This window comes from Pongo pygmaeus, chromosome 9 (assembly GCF_028885625.2).
Source record: "Pongo pygmaeus isolate AG05252 chromosome 9, NHGRI_mPonPyg2-v2.0_pri, whole genome shotgun sequence".
In the NCBI taxonomy this organism is placed as follows: domain Eukaryota; kingdom Metazoa; phylum Chordata; class Mammalia; order Primates; family Hominidae; genus Pongo; species Pongo pygmaeus.
Window position 1 is genome coordinate 66,445,081 of NC_072382.2, and position 19,013 is coordinate 66,464,093.

The 19,013-nt window shown below is 48.2% G+C and overlaps 1 protein-coding gene and 2 long non-coding RNA genes across 3 annotated transcripts in view; 1 reads left to right on the plus strand and 2 right to left on the minus strand.

Moving 5' to 3' along the window:
• Window positions 1-10,446, minus strand: part of LOC129007902 (uncharacterized) — a 51,067-nt gene extending 40,621 nt beyond the window's left edge. The window contains exon 1 of the long non-coding RNA XR_008492417.2: window positions 10,176-10,446. This is a non-coding gene — a long non-coding RNA (uncharacterized LOC129007902). The remainder of the gene's footprint in view (window positions 1-10,175) is intronic.
• On the plus strand, window positions 9,147-13,906 carry LOC129007903 (uncharacterized). Its single transcript, XR_008492418.2, has 3 exons — window positions 9,147-9,261; window positions 10,837-10,910; window positions 11,767-13,906. It is a non-coding gene; the product is annotated as an uncharacterized LOC129007903 (long non-coding RNA).
• A 1,826-nt stretch (window positions 13,907-15,732) lies between these two features.
• Window positions 15,733-19,013, minus strand: part of SWAP70 (switching B cell complex subunit SWAP70) — an 85,532-nt gene continuing 82,251 nt past the window's right edge. Inside the window, exon 12 of the mRNA XM_054439276.2 lies at window positions 15,733-18,816. Coding sequence (XP_054295251.1) covers window positions 18,710-18,816 — 107 coding nt within the window. The 3' untranslated portion in view covers window positions 15,733-18,709. The remainder of the gene's footprint in view (window positions 18,817-19,013) is intronic.

A 19,013-nucleotide genomic window follows, 5' to 3' on the forward strand; every position in this document is an offset into this window, starting at 1 on the left:
CTGGCTTTGAAGATGGAAGGAGGACGGACATGAGCCAAGAATGTGGCAACCTCTGGAAGCTAGTAAAAGGAAGAAAATGGATTCTCCCTCAGAGCTCCAGAAATGAACATAGCCCTGCCAACACCTTGATTTTAGCCCAGTAACACCCATTCTGGACTTCTGGCCTCCAAAATAGTAAGAATAAATCTGTATTGTTTTAAGCTGCTAAATTTGTAGTAATTTGTTACAATAGCAATAGGAAACTAATAGGGCTATATAATGAACCACAGTGATTCATGCAATTGCACTGTATTGTATTCGTACAACGGCTGTGTACAGGGGGCAGGAGCTCAGAACAAGCAAATTGGATGGGGGATGGCCTAGGGAGAAATAAGATGAGGCAGAGGGGCAGAGGTGCAATGTGCAGAGGCAGCTGCTGCAAGGCCGAGAGGGACACTCACACATGCAAACATATAATTCTGTGCACACACATGCAACACAAACAAGAGCATACACGTTCTCACATATACACACCCTAGTGATATTGGCACTTACGCATGTAGACTCTTTCTGACATACGTCCACCCACTGCCTGGATTCCACCTGTTTTTGGTGACCTCTCTTGTATTAGTCTGTTCTCATGCTGCTAATAAAGACATACCCAAGACTGGGTAATTTATAAAGGAAAGAGGTTTAATTGACTCACAATTCAGCATGGCTGGGGAGGCCTCAGGAAACTTACAATCATGTCAGAAGGGAAAGCAAACATGTCCTTCTTCACATGGTGGCAACAAGAAGAAGTGCTGAGCAAAAGGGGGAAAAGCCCCTTGTAAAACCATCAGATCTTGTGAGAACTCAGGATCACAAGAACAGCATGAGGGTAACTGCCCCCATGATTAAATTACCTCCCACTGGGTCCCTCCCACGACAGGTGGGCATTATGGGAACTACAATTCAAGATGAGATTTGGGTAGGGACACAGCCAAACCATATCATCTCTGTCATCTCTTAACACCATATTTCCTGAGGGCAGCTGAAAATAGCAGGTGGGGATAGGGCTTGTCTACCATGGCTCCATCACCAGCCTTCACCTGAACAGGAGGTACACTGGGAGGCTGAGACTCACCAGTTGGGGGGCAACTGGAAATCATTTACCTGCCCAGCATTTTAGTATGTGCAGTGCCAGGGTAAGCCCTGACCATGCACATGTTCTCCCAAATCTCAGTCTCTCCCCTCACAGCTGTATGATGGAACCTGTTATGAATGAGCTGGTCACCCAAACCAGTGTGTCCATCTTCCCATGCATTTGTCTGTCCATTTTCTTTCATTCAACATACATTTATTGGAGCTTCTTCTGTGCTAATGCCTGCTTCTGGATACTTTGGACCCTAAATAAAATAACCTACTATCCAAGCTATGATTTCTGTAGCCAGAGCTATGATAGGGTGAGAGCAAGTAGGAGCCTGCAGAAAGATGGGAGGAGCTCATAGCCCAGCCTTGGGGTAAGAGAGGACTTCCTGAGTAAATGACATGTAGGCCGAGTATTAAAGGATAAGATCACTGGGCAAAGGTGAAATCACGAGGAGCAAGGAAAAGAAGTTAAGTCAGGTTTCTAACATGTATTTTAGAAAGATCTCCCTGGTGAGGATGGCGAAGGGGGACTGGGAGGGAGGCAGGCCAGTGAGCAGCTGCTGTAATTATCCCAACCTGAGAAGGCAGTTGGGCTGGATAGACGTGGGAGCTCCAGAGACATGCCTGAGGTGGTATCTGTAGGATGTAGGGCCTAACTGATGGAGACAGGGAATAAAGGGGGAGAGGGGCACTTGAAGACTGTCAGGTTGATGCCTGGGACATCTAAGAATGGCCCCAGCCTCAGACTCAAGTGCCAGGAGTAGAGAAAGGATGACCAGGTGGGGGGACCCAGGCCCTGGTGCTGACTTCAGGAGCAGGCATATGCTTCCCAGCTGGTAGTGAGGGTATGTGCAGCACTTCCAGGATCTGGGAGGGGTTCCCCAAGTCACATACACACACACCCATCACACATCTGGGCTTAGAGAAAGAAGTTAAGTAGCCCCTCCCCATTTTAACAGCTGAGAAGTCCATGATTTCAAGAGGTTAAACGACCTTCTCCAAGGCCACACAGCTGTGCCTGATGGAACTGGGATTTGAACCCAGGCTTGTCTGACTGCATCCTGTGCTCTTCTCCCGTCCTGACAGGTCAACCAGGCCAGTCTTGGCACCAGAGAATTAAGAGTACAGGGGACATCTGACCTCTACGTCACACCCAGCCTGGCCAGGCCACTTACAGGGCCATTCAAAGCCAGGACTGCCTCACCCTCTTAGACACTGGACCAGGACATAAAGTTCTCTTTGTGGGTAGAATGAGCTTGGGCACTCCAAGGAAAGGCAGGATGGACCCACAGCTAACTTAGCCCTCTCATACCCACTCCACACCGTGGCCACCCACCCCATAGCTAGAGCATCTGAGAAGTGCATCTCCTAGTCTGGAGGTGAGCAGGAGGAGCCAAGGCCAGCATGTCCCCCACTGACACACAGCTCAGCCACAGCTGATTGCCTTCCAGGAAATCCAGACCTGGGCAATTAGAAACAGAGAGCTCAGGGCTTAGAATGATACTCTGCAGGATCCTGGTGAGGATCTGGCCCTGTCTGAGCCTATTTCCTCATCTGTAAAACGTGAAATTAGGCTTATGTATCCTACAGCTCCCACAGCTGCAATGGTCTTTTTACATCTCCTCTACAGTCCCTGGCCTCATCCAAGCCTAAGAGTTAAACAACAGATGCCTGGTCCCTACGGAAAGCCCCCAACTCTGGCCTCAGCAGATCCACCTCCTCACTCCCCACAGGTCCCCTGAGGTTCAGTGCAGCCCCAGCCAGAAGAATGTGAACCATTCCCGGCATCTCCTCCCCTGTGGCCAGCCCAGAGAGGGGCTGGAACCTCTGGGCCCTTCTGACAGGAAATTAGCTGGGCCTGGCCTTCCCCACTACCAGCTGCTCTGCTGACCCTGACCCTGTGTTTTCTGAAACTTGATACTGCAAATTTCAAAGCCTCTTCTCCATTTCTTGGAGGCCTGGCTGAGCTGTGTGTCTAGTGGGGCCTCCAGCCTACGTGTGGGCCTGCCTTCCTGTCCTGGAAAGGGCCCTGGCTGAGAATGGGGCAGGGAAGCCTGATGCCCAGCCCCTGCCGTGACCCTGAGCAGGGCCTACCCCCAGGCGATTCATCTCCCCATCTCTGAGCTGCCAGACGGAACCCACGTGCAGAGTGGCTACAACATGGAGAATGGGTTGGAGGGACGCAAGAGAGGCAGTGGAGAGACCACTTCAGAGGCAACTGCGATGGTTCAGGGAAGAGATGGTTTGGACTAGGATGGGATGGTGAAGATGATGAAAACTGTAGACTCAAGAGATATTTAGGAAAACGGAGAGATACTGGTGATGGTTTGGCCATGAAAGCTGAGGGACACAGGTGTCAAAGGGCCTGCTAGGTTTCTGAGTTACCCAGCTGAATGGATGGTGGTATCTTTCCCTGAGATGGTGAACACCAAAGGATGACCAGGGTTGGGTTGAGGAGGGGAAAATATCCTGTTTGGCCTTAGTTAGAGGCTGAGGTGCCTTTGAGATGTCCCAGTAAAGAGGCTGACACTTGGATATCCAGAGAGGAATAAGCTGAAGATACTTATTTGGGAGGGAGAAAAGTAGATGGTAGCTTGAGGACATGGATAAAACTGCCAAGAAGGAAGAGTATTAAGTAAGAAAAGAGCCCAGCCTGTGCCTTAAGGACACTAATGTTCAATGGCCAGGTAAAGGAGGATAAACCTGGAATAGAGGGTGAACAGAGAAAGAGCATTGTTGTGCCTTGCAATGAATGGAGAAGAGTGTTTCAAGAAGCATGAGAATGTTTGGATGCTGCTGGAAAATCTAAAAGAAGAGGAGAATGAAAAATGCACTTTGGATTTAGTGTCCTGAAGGTCACCTCACCAGTGATTTTAGGGAGTGCTGTTTCGGTGAAGTGAGGCAGGTAGAGGCCAGGCTGTCATGGACAGGAGGCATGTGAGGTGTGAGGAAAGAGACAGGGCTCTGGAGACGTTTGACTGTGGTTGAGAGGAGGGTGGGGCAGTAGCTACAGTAAGACATGGAGTCAAAGAAAGGGGCTTTTGTTGTTTTTTAAGGTAAGTGAGATTCAAGCATGTTTAAATGTTGATAAGCAGAATCTTGTTCAGATGAGAGGTTGACAATACCTGAGAAAACAGGGACAACAAACATAAAAGTGTTTTTGACAAATCAGGAGGGCTTGCCAGGGCCCCTCAGCAGGGTAGGGCTCAGAGGGAACATCTCCAATCCTTTGAAGCTGGCTCCTGGGCACTAGGCTGGCTGTGGCACTGCCTCTGACTGCTCTATATGCCCCACAGCCAAGGCCAGCGCCCTTGGATGGCCAAGTACATGTACCTTATGGATCTTATTCAATCCTACTTGAGGACAGCAGGGGTTAGAGATGACTGGACAGACCATGGTGGGCCATGATGTCCTAAACAAGGGTGCTACATCCCTGGGAGAAGAGCCATGGGCCTCTAGGCCTATTGTGGACATTAAGCCCATTGCCAGTGACAGGATGCCTGGAGCCCTGCTGGATGACATCCCTAAGTCCAGGGTCCCCAGATTCCTCCATTCCAGCTTGGCAAGGCCATTTTGGCTCTACTGGCATGGGACACTTCCAGGCATATCACAGGGCAGTGGTTCTCAGAGGACGGCCTCTAGACTAGGAGTATCAGCATTACCTAGAAACTTGTTGGAAATGCAAACTCTGAGGCCCCATCACAGATCTATCAAATCAAAAGCTCTGGCGGTAGAGTCCAGCAGTCTGTGTGTAACAAAGTTTCCAAGTGACTTTGAGGCACCACTTCTATAAGGTATCAAGCTGTTCATCCCTCCATTTGCTGTCCATCCAGTAACCTAAAATTCACACATCCACCAATCTAAACAGCCATCATCCAACTGTCCATTTCTCAATGTAATTCAACCATCTGTCTTAGTCAGTCTGAGCTGCTATAACAGGACATCCACAGACTGGGTGGCTTATAATCAACAGAAATGTATTTCTTGCCATTCTGAAGGTTGGAAAGTCCAAAATCAAGGCACTAGCAGATCTGGTGTCTGGTGAGGGTCTGCTTCCTGGCTCACAGAGAACTAGCTATCAACAATCCACGTTCACATTCTGTCCAGCCACCTGTGCCTATCTATCTAATCTGATATAATCTAGTCTATCATCAGCCTAGATAGTCATCATCCTAAACATTCCTTTATTTATGTTACATACATCTACTCACTATCCTCACAACTCACTTATAATACAAAAGAATATCTAAGCTCTGGTACCCACCACACCCACCTCCCCTTTCTAAGGAAAATGGACACAAACATTTCTTTCTGCTTAAAGTTTCAGGATCATATCATGTGTACTAAGTGAAATCAGTTCTATTTCTCTGGGCAGCAACCCTGACTGGACAAGGGGCAGGTTCTTGGGGTTCCTCAACTAAAGGCAATTGTGTTTGTATGTGTATAATCTTAATATATATATATACACACACACATATATATAGTAGCTTACGTATTACATACAGATATGATATATTCTATAGATATAGCTCTGTCACACATATGTGTACATATATAACTTCAATAGCTTGCCATAAAACTCTGCTCAAATGAGGTTGTCTGTACTGGATGGTGACAGAGTTAGCCAGTCATAAACATTCTCTTCCTTCATTCTCTTCCTTGGAGAGTATGAATGTTTGGTATCACTGAGAAGTCAGGTCACTTCAAGCTCCAGTTCTATCCTAGCAATGGTAAGCTATGTTCCAGTTTTCAATTAAGCCTGCTGAATATATCTGCCTTGAAAGAGTGGGATTTAGAGTGACCTTACAGCTCAGACAGAAACAACTTTGCTGCTGGGCGTGACTCTCAACCCTGCATTTAGCCCTCATTATCCAAGACAAATGTCAAGCTGCCTCTGCTGGAGGGTGGAGCTAGACGGCCACACTATACCACATATCCTCCTTGTCCACAGCTGATTTGAGCAGGGCCACCTCACCAGAGGGAGGTCGCACCCATATCCCATCCATCAGCAAATCCTGATTACCTTCAAAATACATCCTAAACTGGACCACTTATCACTGCCCTCACCACTGCTACCCTGGTCCAAGCCACCAACATCTCTCACCTGGATTTCTGCAGTTGCCTCCTAAGTGGTCTCCCTGTTTGCCTCCCTTTCCCGCCTTGTCCCCTTCAGTCTATTCTCATCACGGTAGCCAGAGAGGTCCTTTTTAAAATCTAAGATCATGTCATTTCTCTGTTGAATATCCTCTAATGCCTCCCCTCCTTCTTGGAGTAAAAGTCTAAGTCCTCACAATGGCTTGTAACACACTTCATGATCTGTCCTCTGCTACCCGTCTGACCTCATCTTCCACCATCCTCCCCGTGTTCACACAACATCAGCCACACCAGCCTCACTGATGTTCCTCACACAGTGCCAGAGTTCCCACCTCAGGACCACTGCACTTGCCATGCCCTCTTCCTAGAGCATTCTTCCTCCAGATATCTTCACAGCTCACCCCCTCAATTTCTTCAGATCTCTGCTCAAATATGACCATATCAGGGACACCCCCTCTGAGTATCCTATATGCAGCAGAAACCCAACCCCTCCCCAAACTGCTCCCTGCTTTATTTTTTCCATAGCATTTAACATCAGCACACATATAACTGCCTACTGTCTCTCTCTCCTCATTAGAAAGTATGCTTCATAAATGCAGCAACTTTGGCTTGCTATTTTTCAACACGTAGGAGCTTTGTTGAGGTACAAACAGTCACATAAATAAGCACTTGGTAAAAACTTGTGGAAGGAATGAGTAACAGTGGCTGAGAGTAGACCATGAGCAAGAAAATTGAGCAGAGCGAGCCTGCTGAGACAGGAATGAGTACAAAGAAATGCAAGAAACAGAGGAACATGGAGGTCCTCAGGAGACGGAGAGAAGAGCCACCGTTCCTGACTTTCCAGTTCCAATCTTCACAAGGCCTGAATGTCAGTGCTCTCTGCAAGGTTGTCCACTGTATTCTCACAATTGTACCCCTCATTCTTGAAAACATTTGGAGTTTTCTTTGTTCCTTGCAACAAAAACAACCTTGACTTGAGCACTTGAGCAGTATCCTTCCAACCATCCATCCACCCATCTCTCCATCCCCACATGCCCTCCTAATCATTTATACTTCCTTTTTTTTTTTTTTTTTTCTGAGAGAGTTTCACTCTTGTTGCCCAGGCTGGAGTACAATGGTGCAATCTCAGCTCACTGCAACCTCCATCTCCTGGGTTCAAGTGATTATCCTGCCTCAGCCTCCTGAGTAAGTGGGATTATAGGCATGCACCACCACACCTGGCTAATTTTGTATTTTTAGTAGAGACAGGGTTTCACCATGTTGGTCAGGCTGGTCTCAAACTCCTGACCTCAGGTGATCAGCCTGCCTCGGCCTCCCAAAGTGCTGGGATTACAGGCATGAGCCAACGTGCCTGGCTGATCATTTATACTTCTAATCATCTGTCTGCAGATCAGTCCACTAGTCCATTCATCCTTATAAGCATCCATTATCCTAGAGTCCACCCATCACCCATCGATCCATATAACCAACAACTATCCATCCACTTGTTACCCTTTCATAACCTCCAGGTAGAGTGGAGTCAGGTCATGAAGGATCTCATCACAGGGCTGAGGCCATCCAACTTTAATGCTGAAAAGTGGGAAGCTATGGAAGGACTCTAAACAGGAAAGTTATATAGTTGGATCTGTATTTTAGAAAAATAACTCTGACAGCTATGAGCAAGATAGATAGGTCTTACTGTCTAAAGGCAGGAAGACCAGTTGGGGTAATATTAAAATATTCCAGATGATGAATTAGGGCAGAGACACAGGGGCTTCAGAAAAGAAGATTCAAGTGAGAGACAGGAAAGCAGCTCTGGGAACAAGCCCAAGCCAGAAGCGCAGGCCTAGATGGAAAACTGTCTAATAGGGGGCCTCAGTTTTGCAATCACCAGCTCAGCCCAGGCACTGTATTTGCCCCAGATCTCAAGTGGGACCAAGCCTCCTGCACATTCTGCACATTTGAGGCAGAGTTCCCAAGAAGCCCAATCCAGAACCAGTCCTCTCTGGGCCCTTCAGCAGAGCACTCTGTCCTGCATCTCAAGTCTCTCAGCAAGTGATATTTCCAGAGTACACATGCCCCCACCAACTCATCTCACAGCTCAGCCTTGGCTACAGAAAGCCAGAGCCTCTTCTCTGTTAATTTTCTTCAACTCCTCAGAGGTTGGGCCTCCCGCCCAGTGAAGTCAGGGTCTGGGAGGCAGCCCTGGCTCCCTGCCCGCCCACAGAGGCTATATTTGGAGCAAGACAACTCCCTCTGGACACAGAGCTTGGGACCCACCCTGCAGGGCTGGCCCAAGCAATTTTACTGAGTATCCACGCAGTGTGGTTGTCACTCACGTTTTCACTTGTTAGTTCATTCGTTTACTCATTTATTCATTCCACAAACATTTATTGATCTGCTGGTATGATGCAGCAGGTACAACAGGATGAGTGGTGGGCACATATCTGTATATGTGTGTATATGGGTATCTCTAAGCAGGGATGGCAGAACATACTCTGGGTGCCCTCCATCAGGGTTCAATGGTGATGATGACTCACACTCGGGTGTATATGGCATCTGTGGGGACCTGTGTGCAAGTGCATGCAGGCACGTGCTCTCTGAGGAGGTAGCTATGACTCAGTGACACGCGGCATCTGTGGGTACCTGTGTGGATATGTGTCTGAGTGCAGGCATGAGCATAGGTGCTTGCTCCCCAGGGGGTGGGGGAAGTGGTTGTGACTCAGCTGCACATGGTGACTGGGAGCCTACAGGCCAGCTGTGACTTTATGGCTTTGCTTATTTGCCAAGCCAAACAGTTAGCGTTGGGCGTAAATATTCTATCAGAGTGTGCATGGAATAAGTCTTGAGCCAGGGACCTCCAGCAGGCAGGAGAGACTCAGTAGTCTTGGCCCAGCAGCATCTGTCCCCCGCCTGCCCCCTCCACCGCAGGTATACAGGTCCTACCCCCTCCCTCCCTCGCCCTCTCCACTCCTGCCTCCTGGAGACTCAGCGAGCTCGTCCCTCATTGACTCTACATCACCCCTCACCCACCGGTCCCAGCTGCACACACGAGACCAGGCCCAGAGGTACAGCGCTGTGGCCTTCAAGCTGCCAGCCCAATCCATTTTTCTACCATACCAAAAACCCCTTCTTTTTCAGCCCTCATGACCGCGTCTTCCTCCAACATCCCAGCCCCGGTCGTAGGCTCGGCAAGCCCGCTCCAGGACCCACTTCCCATCTCGGCGGCCACAGACCCGCTGCCTCCCCACCGGCGCGGCCCCATCTTCACCTCTGAGCTCCTTGCCCCTCTCTCCCTGGCTGTCTCTGTCCTTATCTGTCCCAAGTCTATCTTTGTCTCTTCTCGAGCCGGGCTGTCTGCAGCAGAGGCTTCACCAGAGTGGAGGTGCTGACAGAGTGGGGGTGTTGGGAGGACACTCTGTGTCCCTTCTTGAGCCTTATCGGGAAAACTTAAGTCACTGCTCAGGGCTCAGACTGGAATTTCGCCCTAGATGACCTTGCTGGGTCTGCTGGGGCCTCCGCAGGGACAGCCAGGGTCAAACGAGTCAGGAAACAGGCCCCTGCTTGTGGGCCGCCTGCCCGCCCTCATCCCAACCAGGCCGCCTGCAGCGCCCTCCGCGGGAGACGCCGGGGAGGGGAGAGAAGGGAGGAGACGGGAGGGGCGGCCCCGTCTTGGGCACTCGCAGCGACCGGCGGGAGGCCGTGTGGGGCTGGAATCGTGACCACGGATGCCGCAAGGCCACAGGGCCCTCCTCGGGGTCCCGGCCGGAAATCCTCAGGGGCCAGAGGAGGACCCAGGTCGGCCACCCGACCACCTCCCCGCGGGCCGCAGGCAGGCGGCGCGCCGTACCCGCCGGGAACGCGGGAAGAGGCTATCGCGTCTGGACATCTGGGCTTCGTCCCAGAGCCGTCACTGCTGTGTCCCCTTGGGCAACTGCCTAGCTCCCTAAGCCTCACTTTTCACACCTGGAACATAGGAAAATTGCGCCCACCTTCTGGGTCGTGGCAGATAAAATGAGTTCACGTCAGGGCTGGCTCTCAGGAGGCGCTCAGTGCCCGTGGCTTTCCTCCCCGGTGGACAGAACCCCAGGGCAGCTCCCCGCGCCCTGGCGCCCAGAGAGGAGCGGCCCGGAGCGGAGCGACCACCGCACACCGGACCCGACCCTAGTCGGCCCCGCGCGCCCGGGTCGGGGTTGGAACCTGCGGGCGTGGCGCACGCCTGCCACCTGGCGGCGAAGCCCCTAGGCCGCCCGTCCCGCCCACGGCCGCGCGCGTGCGCAGGCCTGCACCACCCTGTCGCCCCCACCACGCCGCGCCCCGCCTTCCTCGCCCTGGGACCCCTTAGGCCATGCCACGCCCCTCCACCAGCTCAGGGAACCCCCTCGGCCGTGCAGACCTGCGCCACAAGGTCGTTTCCTCCCTTCCTTCCCTCGAAAGCGTATGCATTTCGTTACCCCTGGAACTGGGGTCATTTCAGGACCTCCCAAGGAGGGTCAGGATGGTGGTATTGGCCTTAAGGGGACGCGGGCTCAGGTTGGGGGTTGAACCGCATGTTCGTGTTTCAAACAAACCTAAATGTAGGCCTGGAAGGCTGTGCACTGAAATCCTAGTATTAGGTTGGTGCAAAATTAATTGCGGTTTTTGCCATTGTAGGTTTGCAGAGTGAGATTATGGCGAAGCATTTTATTCTTTTTACAAACCTGCTTTTTCTCAGTTTTCCACATTGGGTATGTATTGGTGATAAGGAAAAAAAACTACAAAAGATATTTTTTGAAAAAAAAATCACATGGAGAGAGAGAGAATTGGCCTATCAAGGGGGTTTCCGGAAGTTAACTTTCTAGTATCTCTGTTTGCATGTAGACTCCCAGGGTGCCCTGGGAGAAATGGAGAAATGAAGCCCAGGACTTGAGGCATTGGGATGGATGGTCCGTCTTTCACATGTGCTGGCATTAACGTCCTTTAAGAAAAAAGGAAGGCAGAAGAGTTCCCAGCCTTAGGGTAGGATGGGGTAGAGGCTCCAAATAAACCAGAGACTCTTGAGTTGAGGTGGTCAGTCACTGCCGTCTGGTTCAAGCTCTGATTGGACCCAAGGGGACCAGATCCAAGATACATTTGAGAACAAGGAATTTATTTCAGAAAGGGGCCACTCAAAAGCCAGCGTTTACTAAGAACCTGCTTGGTACAGGGTGCTGGAACTACCACAACAAGGCTGTCCCTGCCCTTAAGGAGTTCTGGGCTGACTTTTGGGAAAGTTCATCAGCGGTGATGGGTAGTGAGTGAGGCAGATCAGCAGGAACGTTAAAAGCCGCAGGAACTGTCAGCTGCTGATAGAGGCCCTGGGAGGTAGAGTGGAGAACAGCTCTGGCCACCACAGCTAATGGCCACCAAGGGAGCAACAGTACCCTTGAGGGGAGAGCAGAGGCTGGAGGTCCTTGGGGTCTACTGGGAGGTGGCAGTCACAGGCCCTTGGGTCCTCTCCACAGCCTTGCTGGAACCTTCCAAAGAGCAGGTGTGACTGGGGAAGTGTGTTGCTGGGCTGTCACCCTCAGCTGGGACCTCCTCTGTTCACTTATCCATTCACAGATTTGCCAGCTACCTGCCTCTGCAGGACACCTCAGAAGTTACAGACCTGCCTGTGGAAATGCAGAGCACCTGAGGTATTTCCCAGACTCTCCAGTAGTAGCCTTGAATGGCTGACCAACCGCAGTCACCTGCCAGATCTTCTCAGAACCTGCCAGCCCACCAGCAACATGCCCATTAAGTGGCCTGGCCCAGCCCAGATGAAAAACCCCCCTCCACGTGACTTTCTAAAGAACATGCATGAAGACAAAACACCAGGTGCCTCAGGTATGACACCCTGAGGACACATCACCTGTACAGTATCCTAACCCACCCAAGATGACACAGTAAGGTAAAACCACAGTAGAGCCCACCTGTTTGACTCTGAAGTCCAGGCTCCTTTCCAACTTAGTGCCCTAAAGGCCTGATTGGGGTGGGGGTAGGGAGGAAGATTCAAGCACTGATTGTAGCCCAGGCTGGGAGGGCAACAGCTCTAGAAAAAAAGTCATTCACTGCTTTAACCATCTTCCAGCTAACTGCAGTGAGGTGTACAGGGCCATGGGGCTCTGGGATGAAGTCTTCCACCTCTACACCTTGTAAACAAGGATTCCAGACACACCCTCCAAATGGGAATGGAGACACACGTTTGGCAGAGTTGGACAGTGACGCTGCTCTCCTATCAGCCTGGACTTTGAGGGGAGTGGAAAACTGATGAGTGTGGAGGTGCAGCAGTCCTGGTATCCCCTGAAACCAGCCTGTGGGAGGACAGTCTTCCCAGGGGAGCTGCTCAGGATGGTCCTGGTCCATGCATCAGGAAGAAAAGGGAAGCTGAGAGCAGAGGGAAAATGCAGAAAGTGGGGCAGGGAGACTGCTCCCTGAAACCCCCATGGGCTGCTGGTCCAAGCAGAAAGTATTGTCGGAGGGGGAGAGGCACGGTGAAATGGGACAGGAAACGAGGACTTCCGATGAGGAGGAGGAGGAGGGGGCAGCGGGCTGCGGGTGTTGGGGACTGAACAGAATGGGGTTTGCTAGACAGAGCTTTCCTCTACCCACTCCTAAAGTCCTGCTGGACCTCAGCTGGCCCCTGTGAACTGCTGTTGAGGGGGACATAAACACAAAGGCCTGCATTCCTGTGGGTGCACAACCCTAAGAGACCATGGACTGCCTCTGTGTGGTGGGAACAGGAAAAGGAGGCTGAGTGTAGCCCTGCTTGGAATTTAGTGTCCACCACAGATGTATCCACTACCCAGGGTCAAAGACTCGGCAGCCTCAGAAGACTCAATGGAAGCTGAGCACAGGACTAGAAAGGGTCAGGCCCCTCCTCTGTATGTAGGGGTGGCACATGGTGACTAGCTGGGTGACGGGACACTGAGAAATTAAATGTTTGACATAAAAATGTAATCAGAACCCGAGAGGAGGTGGGTGGTGTAATGAACAGCATCCTAGAAGTCTGGTACAGATTTCACATGTCACCTTCTAGTTCCTTATCTGCAAATTGAAAGGTGAGGTCAGGTGCAGTGGCTCATGCCTGTAATCCCAGCACTTAGGGAGGCTGAGGAGGGCATACCATTGAGGTCAGGTGTTTGAGACCAGCCTGGCCATCATGGTGAAACCTCTGTCTATTAAAAATACAAAAATTAGCCGTGTGTGCTGGCACACGCCTGTCGTCCCAGCTACTTGGGAGGCTGAGGCAGGAGAATCCCTTGAACCTGGGAGGCAGAGGCTGCAGTGAGCTGAGATCACGCCACTGCACTCTAGCCTGGGCATCAGAGCGAGACTTCTTAAAAAAAAAAAAAAAAAAATTTAAAGGTGAGCCAGTTCAGGCATTCTAGAGGCACTACAGTTACGGACAGTAAACTGCACAAATCCTGGGTGTAAAGTTGTTTTTTCCGATGTAACCACCACCCATTTACAGCATCCCAGAAAGTTCAAGTGTGTCCCTTCCTAGTTTACAGCGACCCGCCTCCCACTGTCACTTCTAAATCCACCGATTAGCAGTGTGTCTTGGAAATTAATATACATGGAATCATATAGTATGTGCTCTTTTGTGTTTGGCTTCTTTGCTCAGGATGTCCATGAGATTCAGCCGGGTTGTTGCCTCTCTCTGTAATATGTTAATTTAGGTGTAGTATCCATTGTCTGGATATACAATTGTCTATTCTCTACTGGTGGATATTTGGGTGTCTCTGGTTTGGGGCCATTATAATAAAACTGTTGTGAATCTTCTTATACAAGTTTGTTGGTGGACATCAGCCTCATTTCTCTGAAATGAGTGGAAACTGCTGGGCCAGAGGGCAGCTGTTGTTTTTAGCTTTAGTGGATATTGCCAAGTAGGAAGTAGGGAGGTGATTATTACAGTCTCTAATATATAAAAAAGGAGTAGAGGGGGAAAGAGGGGAAAGAAATAGAGATTCCATAAACTATTCCCAAAACTGATCCTTTAACAAATCTGGAGCACCTCCTCTGCACTGTAAAAGCTGAGGAGTGCCTCTTCCCACGCTTTCGTATGTCTTGACCTTATTCACCTGATCCTCGCCCCGCCAGGGCGGCTGTGCCTTGCTGGAACTACCTAGAAGGCTGCAATTAAGGCTTGGCCAGTTAGAACAAGCACAAGCGCTGTGCAGGACACATCACTACCTGAGTGGCAAATCTGAAAATTCATTCCTCACAAGCTGCTAAATGGTGCTGACAGACCCACCCTGTGTGTTTCAGCACCTGGAAAGAAATCAGGGTTAAGGCAGCTTTTACACTTCACGCCTCAGCAACTTGCATCATAGTCTTTTAAAATATAACCAAAGCAACCCCCTCCAGAGGCTCTGGGTGTGTCAGAGGTCCCTGCCCTCTGCTCTCTGCCAGCTCAGAGAAACAGGCATTCTCCCTTCCAGGTGCTCCTCATTTGCACCGAGGAGGTCAGTCAACTCCTAGGACATCTGAAAGGGAAACCCTGACTCCAAGGGTTATATTGTGCTCTGGATAACAGAACTTGCCTTTCTGTAGAGCAGGTTTTCTCAACCTTGCCACTACTGACATTTTAGTCCACATAACTCTGTTAATGGGGGCTGTCCTGGGCATTTTAAGATGTTTTGCAGCATCCCTGGCCTCTACCTACTCGATGCCAGCAACACTCCCTCCAGTTGTGACAACAAAAAAATGTCTCCAGACATTGCCAAATGTCCCCTGGAGGGCAAAATCACCACCAGTTGAGAACCACTGTGATAGAGAAAGAACAGTTTTTTTGTTTTTTGTTTTTTTGAGACGGAGTCTCGCTCTGTCGCCCAGGCTGGAGTGCAGTGGCACGATCTTGGCTCACTGCAAGCTCCGCCTCCCGGGTTCACACCATTCTTCTGCCTCAGCCTCCTGAGTAGGTGGGACTACAGGCACCCGCCACCACGCCCAGCTAATTTTTTTGTATTTTTAGTGGAGACAGGGTTTCACCGTGTTAGTCAGGGTGGTTTCAATCTCCTGACCTCGTGATCTGCCCGCCTCAGAAAGAACAGTTTTTAAACACACCAACCAGTGTCCTCTTCCTCCCTCCAAGAGGGAAAGATCAGCTTTCCAATATACAATCAAGCTGGCCTGAGTGGGCCCACTTAGTCCACAACAGGCATTTTATCTTGGCAACAATGTAAACCACAAAAAACAAACAAACAAAAAGCCACACGGTTTACTCTGGTGAAAGAAAAACTGAAAGGCATAAAAAGAAAACTAAGGAAACAGAGGTAAGAAAATTTGAAGGTAACAGCAACAATGAATGAGAAATCATCTTTGTAAGTTCCCGTTTGTGAGCTGACACATCAGCCATGGCTTGCCCACATTCATGACTCAAACACCAAACATGAGGCCATAGCTAACTTCTTGGGGTCTAAACTCCAAACCCATTGTTTTCAGGAAATGTCCCTAAACCAAAGTCCATCTCATTATATGAAAATACACATAGATACACCCAAATTTACCCCCCCACTGTTTTATTAAATCAGACAGTTTAAAATGTATGTTCTGGTATTTTTAATTTTCTTACTGGGTCCATTTTACTTAAAAAAAAATACAAAACATTTTTAATGTATCTTAGAAAAATTAGCAAAAAATTGACAAAATTGAGCATATTACATTGTACAATGTTTTCATACGAATGTTTTAAAATCATAAATATTTGGTTTCCTCTCAACATAGCACATCACAAAAATACATTTCAAAAACTTTTTTCATGTATAATTCCTGTAAATGATCATATCCCTACTTATTAAGGAAAACACCTGATGACAAGCACTCAAACACTCTTGAAATTTTCTGTACAGTAATTACAAAAGTAAAACCAAGAGTTCTGTTGGCCCTTTGACAGGTGAAACCATTTTAAATAGTATCAAAACATAATTCCAAATGGGATATACTTAGTTCATTTCTGTGCTATCTTTGATTCACAAGTATCTATCTTAGCCAAAGCACTGTTTAAAAGGATTTTGCCTCCTAGACATAGTGCCACTGAAAACCAAGATGTAAATCGGTAACACTATGCATTAAACAGAAAGCTTTTGCACAACCACATATATAACTGCTTAGTCATATCAAGGTCCACATGTGACCAGAAAGCAGGCAGTCCTTAGGTGGATGGCCAGGGGCCAGGTAGTGTGAGGTCTCCAAGAACCCAGGGCTAGAGCAGCTAAGCCCCAGGTCATGTTATCAGCTACAGCTGTGGAATAAGCCAGGTTTAAGGAAGGACATTCTGCAAAAGTGCAGGACCTATTTCACAACTTCTAGAAGTAGAAATTCACATATTCCATCATGATCCTCCCCACCATGCAGAGACTATTTGACTCCCAAGGCCACACTGTTTCCATCCCATAGAGTTCACATAGGTGATCAGGTTCTTTGTAGAATACTTTTTCCTCATTCTGGAATGAGGGATACTGGAGTCTTCTGGTGTAATGTGCAATCAAACCACAGGAAAGGTTCCATTCCTTACCTAAGTCTCATTGGTCTAACACACCTGCCAGCTACTGAATAAAATGATAATACTGATAAATGGCTGGGCAGAAATCCAACACCCAAATCAGCTGTCAAATTTCAAAGGCACATGATACAAAAATATTTTAGACAATAAACTTTATAAAGGCAACTATAAGAAATCATTAAAGTTACATTTTTATTAAACAGCCAAAAATCTTAAGACAAATACCTACAGACCATTTCTTCATTGGCAAATATTTTCCAGTCATAAAAGGTGATAATTTATGGGATTATATTCCAGTTTCCTCTCATGTAAATAAATACATACACTGAACCTCTAATACCACTCTCTCTAGATGTATACATCTATTTGGAATTGCTTTCTTAGTATGTACTCAACAAGCACTAGCATAAGAACACCTGAGAGGTTATCTGTCCACATTTAATATCTGTAAGAGAAAAGGACTTTATTCTACTGAATTCTGCCCTTTTTTGCAACAACTGAATTATTCCCGTATTTATTTACAATTTTAAGCTTGATTGCTGTCCACGGAGTTACTGTTGCTTCTCAATTATAACTAGTGTTAGAAGGCTTGATTTCATAAATGTTCTTTTTAATCCAAAGATAGATCATATATGAAAACCTTCCTCAATACTCCTTTCAAATCAGATGCATATAAACTATGATCCCAATTTCCCTGTTAGACGTATTTCTATTGGATATTTCCTCCGTTGTCACCATAGAGGAAGGGAAAAAGCAGAAAAGCTGCCCACCTAACAAAGGCCAACATAATGGCCAGGCTAATATATTGACATGCTATCATCTTTATGATGTTTTGAATCTAACTAGCAGACATACAGTCAACTTCCTGTTGGCCATGTGCATCTCATCTGCTTTCTTAATTATCCAAATAATTTTTATTTCAAATTAGCTTCTTTCTACTACTCAGTATAATCCTCTCACAGCCTGGCATATACTTGGTAGCACATCATTCACTAGAGAGAGTACGAGAGAAAATTAGGTTGACAATATGAGGCAACGGGGTAGTCTCCTTTAAGGTGAGGGGAAAGGAGATGGGAATGAAACATGCCAAGTGTATGATGGTTAGGGAAAGAAATATCTTAGTAGAAGCTAGAAAACCTCTACTAACAGGATCACATTCCAAAAGGGCAACCAGGAAATGGCAATGACTCCGTGACTTCTCTGTCAGAGCACCAATGGACAAAGGCATTCCATGTCAAGTGTCAGGAAACGGAAAGCAAACTGGCCAATCTAGTTTAACAGCACATACTCGGAGAAGGAAACACGCTGCCAAAGGAAAGAGCTGACATCCAGTCCACAGAGGTTCTGAGTACCCAGTGGCAGTGAGCCCCTCCAAACTCTGCAGAGCTGACTGTGCTGTCTGCACCCTGCCTCATTTGGGGAAGAATCTGAGAGAGCTAAAAGACAAATTTCAGAAGGTGATGTTTTCAAAGAAAGAGTAAATAAACTGCTTGACAATGTTGACTTTTTTTTTTTTTCTTTTCAGGTAGCCCTTGTTTGCAGGAAGATAAATAAGAAGGCTTCCTTAGGATATTGACCCACTTAGAGAGGCACAGAAGGAAGAAGAGTTAAAAGCAGCAAAGCTGGTTTTTTTTTTTTTTTTTTTTTTGAGATGGAGTCTCACTCTGTTGCCCAAGCTGGAGTACAATGGCACGATCTCAGCTCACTGCAACCTCCACCTCCTACGTTCAAGTGATTCTCCTGCCTCAACCTCCCAAGTAGCTGGGATTACAGGCGCCCGCCACCACGCTCAGCTAATTTTTTTTTGTATTTTTAGTAGAGACGGGGTTTCACCAGGTTGGCCAGGCTGGTCTTGAACTCCTGACCTCAGGTGATCCACCCGCCTCGGCCTCCCAAAGTGCTGGGATTACAGGCGTGAGCCACCGCGCCCGGCCCCCAAAGCCGTTTCTTTTGTCTTCAGCGTAAAGCTCTCCTGCCATACAGTATCTACATAACTGACGTGACTACCAGCAAGCTCAGTCACTCCGTGGTCTTTTTCTCTTTCCAGTTCTTCTCTCTCTCTTCAAGTTCTGCCTCAGTGAAAGCTGCAGGTCCCCAGTTAGTGATCAGGTGAGGGTTCTTTGAACCTAAGAGACAAACATGCTTTAAATACAGGAAGTATTATATTCTTAAGGGTACCCCATCATTTTTCTACAGACAAAATAGTAACTTTCCTACTTTATTTCTTCTTTGAGGAACATCCATAAATGTCATACCAACTAAAACAATTAGAAGATGTATACCAAGGGGATTAACTGGGCCCTCTTACCTATTAGGGGATAAG